A 12,562-nucleotide genomic window follows, 5' to 3' on the forward strand; every position below is an offset into this window, starting at 1 on the left:
GCTCTGGCACCTTTAAAAAAAAAACAAAAACAAACCAAGAACCCCGTACAAAGAAATAACTTTTGTGAGAAACCCAAAATTGTCTCATAGAGTGAAAGGTTCACTTACACTCCAGCCTCATGTAGAAACTCACCCATGAACACAAGATGTACGTGCCACTTAAATTCCACTCTGGGACTATGTAAACCCTATATAAGTAGTATTTAAGTGGTGCGTAGACCTGATGGTTCTTTGCACAGGAGTGAATTCAGTCCATAATGAAGAACCATTGCTGTGACAATTTAACTTTCTGCGGGACCTTTTTATAAATAGGCATATACTTTTGCTGCTCTCTCTCCAAACAACCTGTTTGTGTCCAACAGTCACACTCATTGTTCCCATTTATGCGATTAGCCTGGGGTAGTTACCAGCATGGTATGTAGTCTAGTATTTTCTGTCTTCCACAGTTTTTTTTTTCCTGAGAATATTAAATACCCGATGGTTCTTGGCTTTGTGTCTCATTTTTCCTCCCTTCCAAAAATGGATAATGAGGTGTCAGGTAGCAAACACAGTGCATGTATTTAACCATGGTTATTACACAATATCATAATTATAATGTAACCAACTGGCTAGTTTGTATGTCAACTGAATTGTACTGGATGTAATCAGAACTGCTCAGCTGTACACCATAGATCCTATGTTGCTTACAGCTATAGGAATTTGTCCTTTATTTCAAGTAGTAAGAGGTCTTTACTTCTGGAAGAGGAGACTCTGATTTCTATCCTAGTCACCAAGAAGTTCCAAATGCCCTGGAGTGTGTGCCATTGAATGGCCCTACTGTGTATCATAGTGACAACTATGTAGTCATAGCCATGAATTTGCTACAATATTTGTCAATATATTCTAGACTTTTGCTTGTTCTTAGTAAAAATAAGCCCAATTTTCTGAGCACACAACAGAATGGAAACTTTTTACAGCAAATCAGAGAGCGGATTTCAGCATTTCACGACATGTGACATGAATCATGTTAAGAGGGAAAAGCATGCCACCCAATGCTTTTCTGACTGGGCATATCAGGGTTGGCGGTAGCAAGCCTTTCACTCCATGCTGTGCATCCTACTTGCTACAACAGCCTTAATTGCTCTTTCAGTCTAATGTCTCACTAACAATAATCATGACTTGCCAGAGCAGTTACATGACTTTGTGATATACAGGGCTCAATTATGGTTCTTATACATTTGAGCTATGCTAGGTCACCAACCCCTTGAGACCTCTCCCCAGGCTAGCATACCTTTTGCAGCGAGAAGTACAATTTGGTCTATATTGGTTTATTTATTCCTTCCGATTATTAATTTACATACTCCCATTTCTCTGAAACCCTATTATATCTGAATTCCCTTCCTTGTCCCCCAGAATGGAGACACATTCTGCAGAGAGGAATGTATCTCCATGCTGGGGGACAAGGAAGGGTTTAGGATAATGTGACAATTAGGATAATAAAGCAGAGACCTGGCCCTTGGCCAAGACTGCATGAAAAGGCCCCCCTGCAGCTGAATGGCTCCTGCCCTCTCAATTGTCTGAATTCCTAATGATCCAAACAAAATTCTTGTCCCCCATGCTATACTGTAAGTATATCTGGTAGTACAACTTTCCTTTCCAGCTGTACAAAGAACTAGTCAGGAGGGTCTGATCTGTGATCTAGCCTGGTGTAAGAGAGGACTATAACTCCTTTGAAGTCAGTGGTGTTACATAGGTGCAAAACTTGGGCAAGTCAAAATAGAATCAAGTCCTATGTCTAGTTGTAGACAAGTATTGCTTAAAATGTAGATTACAAGCTCCATGGCTCAGGGACAATCTTCTATGTCTGTATTTATGTTATTACCACCAAATCTTTAGCTGGTATAAATTGGCATCACGCCATTGACTTCAATGGTACTAGACTGCTTCACACTAGCTAGTTGAGGATCTGGCCCAATAACTGTAACAAGTAATACACAGTGTATTTTTACTTATTATCAAAATTACTCCTTCCTTCACAAATTATTTCTTGTGATATTTCTCAGGTGGGCTGACTACAAGAAAAATGCATTTGGATAGAACAGACTGGAAATTCGTGGGAAGATTGGAAACGCAAACATTGGCTTGCGCAGTAATGACATTTTATTGTAGGCATTTAAAATATCTAGAACTTTGTTTCATTTTTGTATCTCTTTCTCATGTTTTTATTATGTTCTTTATCTGTAACTATTTTACAACTTTTAAAGCTTATTTTTCTACCATCACATCCCCTTTTGCTTTCCTCGTTCAATCTTTGCAAACAAAATCTAGTGAAACTTGTCTTTCACAACCATGCAAGGGAGCAACAAAAATGGATTGCTTAGCACAGACAGTCACTTATTGAAATTCTAGCAGAACTATACTCAGTAAGTTTGAGGAAACTTATGGAGAGTTTCTTAATACAGGAGATTGTCAGGGAGCATATCCTTACCTGGTGTAAATTGTCACCCCTTCACTAAAGTCAACAGAGACACAACAGTTTATAATAGCTGAAGATTGGTCTCTGTAATTTATTGTGGGCAATGCAAGGCCCAGTTTTTTAGTTCCTGAGTATTTCTTGTAATAGCTACACGAGGGGTGGATGGAAAACCATTGTGGTTCACAAAATAATATGAGGCTTCAAAATTTTTCTTCCTATAAAGAACAAAGCTAAGATCTTTTGAAGGCTTTCAAAGACTTCCTCTGGCATGGTGGTTGGGTACTAGCCTGCAGTGTAAAAAAAAACCTAGGTTCAAGTCCCTTCTCCCTAACAGAAGAACATTTCAGGGTGAATAAAACAGCTTTCTGTGATGAGATAATACTTAACCAGCTCTAATTCAGATATGCTATTTCTGTGGAAGGATGGATCATCAATATAAAGTGCAGAGTTAGATCTTTTCATCGGTGAGGGACTTTAGAATTTCAGTGCTATAAACCAATTAGAAATATTTTTTGCCTTTTTTTTTTAGTAGTAATTCCCTCTTGGAAGGAGTTTTATTATCTAGTACACACCTTGGTAGTCACTGTCCAGAGTGTGCTCATAGTCTATATCCAGTGCTAGTTAACAATTGTGGCAAAGAATATAAAGAAGCAGGGTTTCATTCACCGTAAATCGCAGGATAAAGAGTATAAGCATATTCCTTGATACCATTCAATTTCCCATTAATCCAACCAGTCCTTGTGCATTAGCCACTAAGAGAGGCTCCCTCTTTGTGACAGCATAACATATAGATAGGATATAGACTATATAAGGGAAATAATATGCAAAAAAGTTTGCACATTTGTAGTTCACTCTCTAATAACTCCAGGCCACATTGCATTTTGACTACTCCTTGGAGCAAATGCAAATACATCTATCCTGCCATGCAGATGATCCGTGAGAAAGAATTCAGAGTAACAGCCGTGTTAGTCTGTATTCGCAAAAAGAAAAGGAGTACTTGTGACACCTTAGAGACTAACCAATTTATTTGAGCATGAGCTTTCGTGAGCTACAGCTCACTTCATCGGATGCATACTGTGGAAACTGCAGAAGACATTATATACACAGAGACCATGAAACAATACCTCCTCCCACCACACTCTCCTGCTGGTAATAGCTTATCTAAAGTGATCACTCTCCTTACAATGTGTATGATAATCAAGTTGGGCCATTTCCAGCACAAATCCAGGTTTTCTCACCCTCCGCCCCCCCCCACACAAACTCACTCTCCTGCTGGTAATAGCTCATCCAAAGTGACCATTCTCCCTACAATGTGCATGATAATCAAGGTTTCAGAGTAACAGCCATATTAGTCTGTATTCGCAAAAAGAAAAGGAGTACTTGTGGCACATTAGAGACTAACCAATTTATTTATTTATTTGAGCATAAGCTTTCATGAGCTACAGCTCACTTCATCGGATACAATACACATTGTAAGGAGAGTGGTCAGTTTGGATGAGCTATTGCCAGCAGGAGAGTGAGTTTGTGTGTGGGGGGGGGGTTTGAGAAAACCTGGATTTGTGCTGGAAATGGCCCACCTTGATTATCATGCACATTGTAGGGAGAGTGGTCACTTTGGATGAGCTATTACCAGCAGGAGAGTGAGTTTGTGTGTGTGTGGTTTTTTTTTGGGGGGGGGGGGGGCGGGGGATGAGAAAACCTGGATTTGTGCTGGAAATGGCCCACCTTGATTTTCATACACATTGTAAGGAGAGTGGTCACTTTGGATAAGCTATTACCAGCAGGAGAGTGAGTTTGTGTGTGTGGTTTTTGTAGGAGGGTGGGGGGGGTGAGGAAACCTGGATTTGTGCTGGAAATGGCCCACCTGGATTATCATACACATTGTAAAGAGAGTGGTCACTTTGGATGGGCTATTACCAGCAGGAGAGTGAGTTTGTGTGTTGGGGGTAGGAGGGTGAGAAAACCTGGATTTGTGCTGGAAATGGCCCAACTTGATGATCACTTTAGTTAAGCTATTACCAGCAGGAGAGTGGGGTGGGAGGAGGTATTGTTTCATGGTCTCTGTGTATATAATGTCTTCTGCAGTTTCCACAGTATGCATCCGATGAAGTGAGCTGTAGCTCACGAAAGCTTATGCTCAAATAAATTGGTTTGTCTCTAAGGTGCCACAAGTACTCCTTTTCTTTTTTCATGAGAAAGAAGAGATTCTTTGTTACTAAGCCACAAAAACAGAACGCTCATTGTAATTCCTTACCTACCCTGTAGTTTGTCAGGCTTTCTTGTGATCCCAAGTTATCACTACAGTATGCAGCAAATCAATACTTCTTTGTGATGGTTTAGAGATCATTACAAGCAGAAGCTACAACACCAAATATGTATATAACTTTTTTTAATGCAACTATTTTGGCATTTAAAGTAGCAGGCTAAGGGGAGTTAATGGTTCAAGGGATTGTTATGGGATATTTTACATATATGTTAAATTTTAGCCCAGGTGAGTTGTGACCAAACATTGACAGTTCAGTGAAATGCTATGCAGAAAGAATTGTGGTCTGGAGTTAGTCCACATCACAAAATCACTATCATCATTGGCAGTCTGTGCAGAAACTATCAAACAGATATGAAGTCTAAACTTCCTTCTGATGTTTTCTCCAGGTTAGGATTGAGGTCCTTGGGCGGGGCGATGTGAGGAAAAATGTGCTCCTGCTGCTAAATCTCTTATGTGAATAAAGATTTCAGATCCAAAGGCTGTCAATCTAATAACGTTTGTGAGCACTTTGTTCTCTTAAGTAGCCTATACTCTCCCTTTATTTAATACTCAGTGCACATGACAGGCAGTGGCCTGAGCTAATGGCTTTAGCAACTGAATAAGAAAAAGTTTATTACAAATGCATTTTATTGACTGCATCAGAAACATGGTTGTTTTTAAAAAGTATGTAACAAACTGCTGCAGTAATATCATAATATGAGGTTCTACATGGGAAGATGCCATTCTTAACTTGCACAGCTCTTGCAGCGCTGTAACCCATTCTCGTTGCAAGAGGTACACTTGAGGGCTTTGAAAGAGTCTGTAAAACAGTTCCGAAACACAGACATCTTGCTTCCACGGCACGCTGAGCACGGAAGGAAGCCAAAACCACCACAGGAAGGGCATTCATGGGGATGCTGCACTCTCTGCGCAAGGAAAAAGAAAGCAAGAGAAGAAAAGCGTTACTCCATTAATGACTGTAATCTCTAGCAAAATGAGGATTCTGAGTCGGAATTCACTCTGCAATATTGTAGAATACCAGGGTTGGAAGTGACCTCAGAAGGTCATCTCGTCCAACCCCCTACTCAAAGCAGGGCCAATCCCCAATTTTATTTTATTGCCACAGATCCCTAGTTGGCCCCCTCAAGGATTGAACTCACAACCCTGGGTTTAGGAGGTCAATGCTCAAACCACTGAGCTATCTCTCCCATCCCCCGCAGTTCCTATTCTAGGAAACAGCAAAATCTGAACACTGAACTCTGGTTTTTGTCGTCCTACTGTCATAGAATCTTGCTTTATCTGTCCTTTCAGGTGGTAAGAGCAGCATTCAGTGATCAGCCAAGTTCATTACAAGTTGGTATATCTAACATAATGCTTAAGGGTTTGTGTTTTCATTTGCCAAAAGAATTAGCCAGGTTCTAAATATTTTATTGTCTAGTTATGATCTATTAGATAACTTAACTGGCCTGTTCTAAATTCTGGGGTAAGAAACATGGTGTTTTGTGTTTATATTATATATGGTGCATATTATAATAGTATGACATGTATAATTTTTCATGTTTATGTTTGAATTGTGTGATTCAGCATTTGACAATTGCTCATATCTTAAAATGATTCATACCCTCTAAGCAAGGCAGAGCTCTTTAGAAAACAGGTATATACAAATCTAAGTATTGAGGAGATTATCTTAGGTTTTAATTGTAAAAGATATATACCAGCCATGGGTCTGATTCTTCTCACATTTGTATAAATCAGGAGTAAATGCCTTTGAAATCAATAGTTACACTGGGGAAACTGGTGTGAGCAAGGAGAGAATAAGACTCAAATCTCTCAGTTGTTCCTGAATTGTTTTAATAATAATAAATTGGTTAGTCTCTAAGGTGCCACAAGTACTCCTTTTCTTTTTGCGAATACAGACTAACACGGCTGCTACTCTGAAACCTTTAATAATTCTGTCTTTATTTTCTTTTTCTTTATGATGCATTAAAGAGATTTAAGAAGCAGACTTTCATCAAAATCTCTTTTGATGAAAACATCACCCGTTAATTTATCGATCATCCTGGAGTTTTACGTGAGAGAAATGAAATATAGCAAGTACTTACAGTAGCACAGGTGTGGGGGCTTTTTTAGAGCTGCTGTGTTGAGTGAGGGCTTTTAGGGTTCATTTACAGAAGAAAGGCCGTTATATATACAATCCCTGTTAGTATTTCCCAGAGGTATCATACTTAAATAATTAGTAAATTATGCTAAAATATGTACAGCGAACATACCGCTTTTTTGTAATTTTATCAAACGCAACAGAAGTGATGCAAAACTGTCCAGAAAAATAGTTGTCTACTAGTAATGCAGATCAGTGTGCATAGCCACGTAAAAAGCGAAAGGATGAGGAAAGGCAGATCCGTAGCTGGTATAAGTCAGTACAGTTCCTTTGAAGTCAATGTCAGTTCATTTCAGTTGAGGATCTGGCCCAAGAATCTCTTAAATTCTTGTTTCCTAATGTATCTGATATGCTGCATGGAGCAGCATGAGATGTGCCCCTGAAGCTGGGTGAGGGCAAGGGAGTGGTCCAGACCAATGACAGCACAAGCTTCCCAAATGTTGCACTGATAACATTGCAAGGTTATAGAGGGGCATGATTAGTTTTATCTTGGGGCTCAACCTTCTAATGCTTGGAAAAGACTTGTGGAAAGCTTCTGTGCTTAAAATGTTTGCCGTATGTTTGATAGACGTGCTACATAAGTATACATGCAAAACTAGATAAATAAATCAGTGGTATGTAAAATGCCTACCTGATCCTGAGATATATAATCTCTACACAAAGCTGCAGAAAAAGATCCCAGCCAAAATGCTGTGGGAAAACATAACTTCCTGACCCCAATTTGGCCATTAGATCATCCCTGTGTGTGTGTGTGTGTGTGTGTGTGTAAGAATTATCATGCTGAAGAAGCCGATCCAGTATATACCAATGTTAGCCAAAGGCAAAGCAAGCTTTTGAATTCTTGTCAGGGAACAGAAAGTCAAACTTAGAGGTAATGTGAAATCCCTCTTGTTTTTCCCTGCATCCCACAAAAGTGGCTTTTACCACTGTCTCATTCAGCAAGCAATTCCTATTTTTGATTAGTCTCTGTGGGGAAGTGTTTATAGCAAAATTCATTTTTCATATCTAGCAATGCCCACATTTTCTGTGGCAGCTTATGATACTAACCTTTTTACTTATATGGATATTTTTGCAACTAACTCCAAAATTAAAAGAGAACCACATTCTTATAATTAAATTCCTAAAATTTCTATTTCTGGCATCATGTGAAAAAGCAATGGTGTGCCACCTAGCAACACTTAGTGAAGGGATGTAACTAGGGCTGTCAATTAATCACAGTTAACTCATGCGATTAAATAAAAAACAATCACGATTAAAAAAAATTAATCATGATTAATCTCAGTATTAATCACACTGTTAAACAATAGAATACCAATTGACATTTATTAAATATTTTGGATGTTCTTTTACATTTTCAAATATATTGATTTCAATTATGACACAGAATACAAAGTGTACAGTGCTCACTTTAAATCATTTTGTTTACAAATATTTGCACTGTAAGAATGATAAACAAAAGAAATAGTATTTTTCCATTCAACTCATACAAGTATTGTAGTGCAATCTCTTTATCGTGAAAGCGCAACTTACAAATGTAGATTTTTTTTGTTACATAACTGCATTCAAAAACAAAACAATGTAAAACTTTAGAGCCTACAAGTCCACTCAGTCCTACTTCTTGTTCAGCCAATCGCTAAGAGAAACAAGTTTGTTTACATTTACAGGAGATAATGCTGCCCACTTCTTATTTAGAGTGTCACCTGAAAGTGAGAACAGATGTTCACATGGCACTTTTGCAGCCAGCATTGCAAGGTATTTACTTGCCAGATATGCTAAACATTCATATGCCCCTTCATGCTTCAGCCACCATTCCAGAGGACATGCTTCCATGCTGATGATGATCATTTAAAAAAAAAAATGAGTTAATTAAATTTGTGACTGAACTCTTTGGTGGAGAATTGTATGTCTCCAGCTCTGTGTTATAGCATGTCTCAGATTATGACCCAGTATGTTGTTCATTTTAAGAACACTTCACTGCAGATTTGACAAAATTCAAAGAAGGTACCAATGTGAGATTTCTAAAGATAGTACAGCACTCGACCCAAGATTTAAGAATCTGAAGTGCCATCCAAAATCTGAGAGGGACAGGGTGTGGAGCATGGTTTCAGAAGTCTTAAAAGAGCAACACTCTGATGCAGAAACTACAGAATCCGAACCACCATAAATGAAAACCAACCTTCTGCTGGTGGCATCTGACTCAGATGATGAAAATGAGCATGTGCTGGTCTGCACTGCTTTGGATGGTTATTGAGCAGAACCCGTCATCAGCATGGATGTATGTCCTCTGGAATGGTGGTTGAAGCATGGAGGGACATTTTTAAATGCAGTTATTTTTTGTACATAATTCTACATTTGTAAGTTCAACTTTCATGATAAAGAGATTGCACTACAGTACTTGTATTAAGTGAATTGAAAAATACTATTTCTTTTGTTTTTACAGTGCAAATATTTATAATAAAAAAATATAAAGTGAGCACTGTAAACTTTGTATATTCTGTGTTGTAATTGAAATCGATATATTTGAAAAGGTGGAAAACACCCAGGGGTGAAAGTAAAGCCGAAGACTTACTGGTATGGGAGCCGGCTCTGGCCCTGGGAAGGGGCGGGCCCTCGGGGGGAAGGGGCGGGGCTGAGGGTCAGCATCCCCCAGCCAGCCCATCTGCACTGCCTGGCCCACGCGGCCCGGGGCTCCAGCTGCGATTTAAAGGGCCCAGGGCTCTGGCCACTGCCATGGTAACAGCAGTGGCAGCTGGAGCCCCGGGCACTTTTAAATCGCCTTCGGCAGCCCAGGAGGGTAAAACGGGCAATGACATTAAAGTGCTCCCACAGCAGCGCTTTAAGCAGAGTCCTTTGCCATGGCAGCGCTTTAATGTCACTGCCCCCCCGTCAGCAGCCCTGTTGGTAGGAACCCAGCAGCGTTGCCGATGGGGGGCACAAAAGGGGCAGCAACATTAAAGTCAGCTGGTTACTGGCCAGTACTGGAGGCCACTTTTTACTGGTATGCCGTACTGGCCCATACTGGCTTACTTGCACCCCTGAAAACACCCCAAAATATGTATATAAATGGTATTCTATTATTGTTTAACAGCATGATTAATCACAATTAATTTTTTAATCACTTGTCAGCTCTAGATGTAACCCTTTGAAAAAGTTGGATTGTGGGAGGGGAGGTCTAGCTTTGCCTTGAAAGAACTGAACTGGACCTACTGAAAGACTGGACTGCATATAGTGAGTTCCTGTGTTCTGGATCTTCAGTGAAAATGAGTCATGACTGAACCTTATAGCTGATTTCCGGCAAAGCCATCTCTGTAATTTGTTTCATTCTAGACCATGAAAATAAACTGGTATTAACACATCAGTGGATGTACTCTGTGTACAGTTATGATCATAGTCTGCTCTAGCCTGCTATTTATTATTTGTACTTTAGTGGCACTTAATGGCCCCTACAAAGATCAGGACACCCATTGTGCTGGGTGCTGTACATACACATAGTAAGAGACTGAGGTTACATTCTAAGCAGATAGGACAGGCAAAGAGCGGGAGAAAAGAAGTATATCTGTTTTACTGATGGGGAAAGGAGAAACTATGCTTGACTTGCAAGAAATCACACATGAACTCTGTGATAGAGCTGGGAATTAAACCCCTATCTCGTTGGTCCCAGACCAGGGCTTTAACCACCCATCCTTCTGGAGAAGGATGCTAGAGGCCCTGCCAACAAACACAGCTTAACTACATGTAAAGCTGTCTCACTGGCCAGTCCTTTTGAGCCCACAGGTGGCCAGTGGATGGAGGAGTGAGGGGCATTCTGCTACCCTCACTGCTACTACTGCTAAGTTCCCTCAGGAACACCCATTTGTTGAGTGGAGATGGTTTGGTCTCTTTTTCAGTTGTATTGTGTTGGATGTTGCTTTTTGTTGTGTTCACCATTGTGTTTCTCTTCTATCAGGATCAAAGAATTTGCTGTCTGATTAAATATCAGACTCCTTATGCTGGATTTGTCCCAGCTCAAATCGTGGAGATTGCATAAATAGTTCTTACAGAGGATAAATGTCTTGGGTCTTCTCCCTGTCAAATTCAGGTACAATGGATGTGGACTGTTGAGTTTGGCATAGTGGCAAGAATCTTTGCTGGTTTGTAACACTAAGTAGTTGTTGGTTTTGAAAAACAGGATTTGTGATCAGTTTAAAACAGAAAGAAAGGAAATACCTAGCAAATAATTTAATTTTAACAGCACAACTTCCATTTGTAGTTTCTCCAGAGAGTTTGTAAAAATACAATTACCTCAATTTTGGTTAAGAGATCCTGCAGCTCCCCTGATTCATTCATTGACAGAATTTTCTCAGCTCCCTATTAGCAAAAAGAAAAAACACAGCAGATTTACCATTGAGGGGACTGGAATTACCTGAGGGTTTACTCTTGGAAATTTAACTAGGTTGAAGAAAAGATTGAATTTTGTTCACGTGAAGTATTTTTATTATGAGATGAACCTTAGGATGACTGAAAGGTGAAAATAACCAACTCAAGTTCCTGAAAAGCTGTCCAGCGTTGGTTATTGAACTCTATATTGCATTTTTCTTGTGAATTCACCAGAACTTAATTATAGGTTTCAGAGTAGTAGCCGTGTTAGTCTGTATCCGCAAAAAGAACAGGAGTACTTGTGGCACCTTAGAGACTAACAAATGTATTAGAGCATAAGCTTTCATGGGCTACAGCTCACTTCATCAGATGCATAGAATGGAACATATAGTAAGATGATGTATATACATACAGAGAAGGTGAAAGTTGCCATACAAACTGTGAGAGGCTAATTCATTAAGATGAGCTATTATCAGTAGGAGAAAAAAACCTTTGTAGTGACAATCAAGTTGGCCCATTTAGACAGTTGACAAGAAGGTGTGAGGGTACTTAACTTAGGGAAATAGATTCAATATGTGTAATGACCCAGCCACTCCCAGTCTCTATTCAAACCCAAGTTAATGGTATCTAGGTTGCATATTAATTCAAGCTCAGCAGTTTCTCCTTGGAGTCTGTTTTTGAAGCTTTTCTGTTGCAAAATTGCCACCACTAGATACCATTAACTTGGGTTTGAATAGAGACTGGGAGTGGCTGGGTCATTACACATATTGAATCTATTTCCCCATGTTAAGTATCCTCACACCTTCTTGTCAACTGTCTAAACAGGCCATCTTGAGTTTCACTACAAAAGTTTTTTTCTCCTGCTGATAAAAGCTCGTTTTAACTAATTAGCCTCTCACAGTTTGTATGGCAACTTCCAACTTATCTGTATGTGTGTGTATGTGTGTGTGTGTGTATATATATCTCTTCTTACTATATTTTCCATTCTATGCAACTTAATTATAGAGACTGTTTTCACCTTATTTTACATTATGCACTTCCTGGCAGAATAGAAAATGTCTTGTATGTCAAAAATACAATTATATAAATATACACTGCATCAGAGAATGTAGCTAAATGATATCGGGGAAACTGTATTTCAACTATTCTGGCAGGTGAGTATTGAATTCAGACATAACATTCCTAATAAGAGTGAGTAAGGACAATGAAAATTCTGTAACAACATTGAAGTCAAAACTCTGTAGTGAATAATAATACTGTAGCCGTAGTACATTAGGCCTTTGGAGATTTCTGTGATCTGAACCAGAGTAGTAATGAAATAGTTTCTCATTTTTCTTTCTGAAAGTAA

At 39.3% G+C, this 12,562-nt stretch overlaps 1 protein-coding gene and 1 long non-coding RNA gene across 2 annotated transcripts in view; one reads left to right on the top strand and one right to left on the bottom strand.

Moving 5' to 3' along the window:
* Positions 1 to 2,104: 2,104 nt before the first annotated feature.
* Positions 2,105 to 12,562, top strand: part of LOC141985927 (uncharacterized) — a 77,375-nt gene continuing 66,917 nt past the window's right edge. Inside the window, exon 1 of the long non-coding RNA XR_012639066.1 lies at positions 2,105 to 2,144. This is a non-coding gene — a long non-coding RNA (uncharacterized LOC141985927). The remainder of the gene's footprint in view (positions 2,145 to 12,562) is intronic.
* GRXCR1 (glutaredoxin and cysteine rich domain containing 1) overlaps positions 5,447 to 12,562 on the bottom strand; it is a 60,924-nt gene continuing 53,808 nt past the window's right edge. The window contains exons 3-4 of the mRNA XM_074950100.1: positions 11,140 to 11,205; positions 5,447 to 5,626 (exon numbers count right to left, since the gene is read on the bottom strand). Of these exons, the coding sequence (XP_074806201.1) occupies positions 5,447 to 5,626; positions 11,140 to 11,205 (246 nt within the window). The remainder of the gene's footprint in view (positions 5,627 to 11,139; positions 11,206 to 12,562) is intronic.

This window comes from Natator depressus, chromosome 4 (assembly GCF_965152275.1).
Source record: "Natator depressus isolate rNatDep1 chromosome 4, rNatDep2.hap1, whole genome shotgun sequence".
In the NCBI taxonomy this organism is placed as follows: domain Eukaryota; kingdom Metazoa; phylum Chordata; order Testudines; family Cheloniidae; genus Natator; species Natator depressus.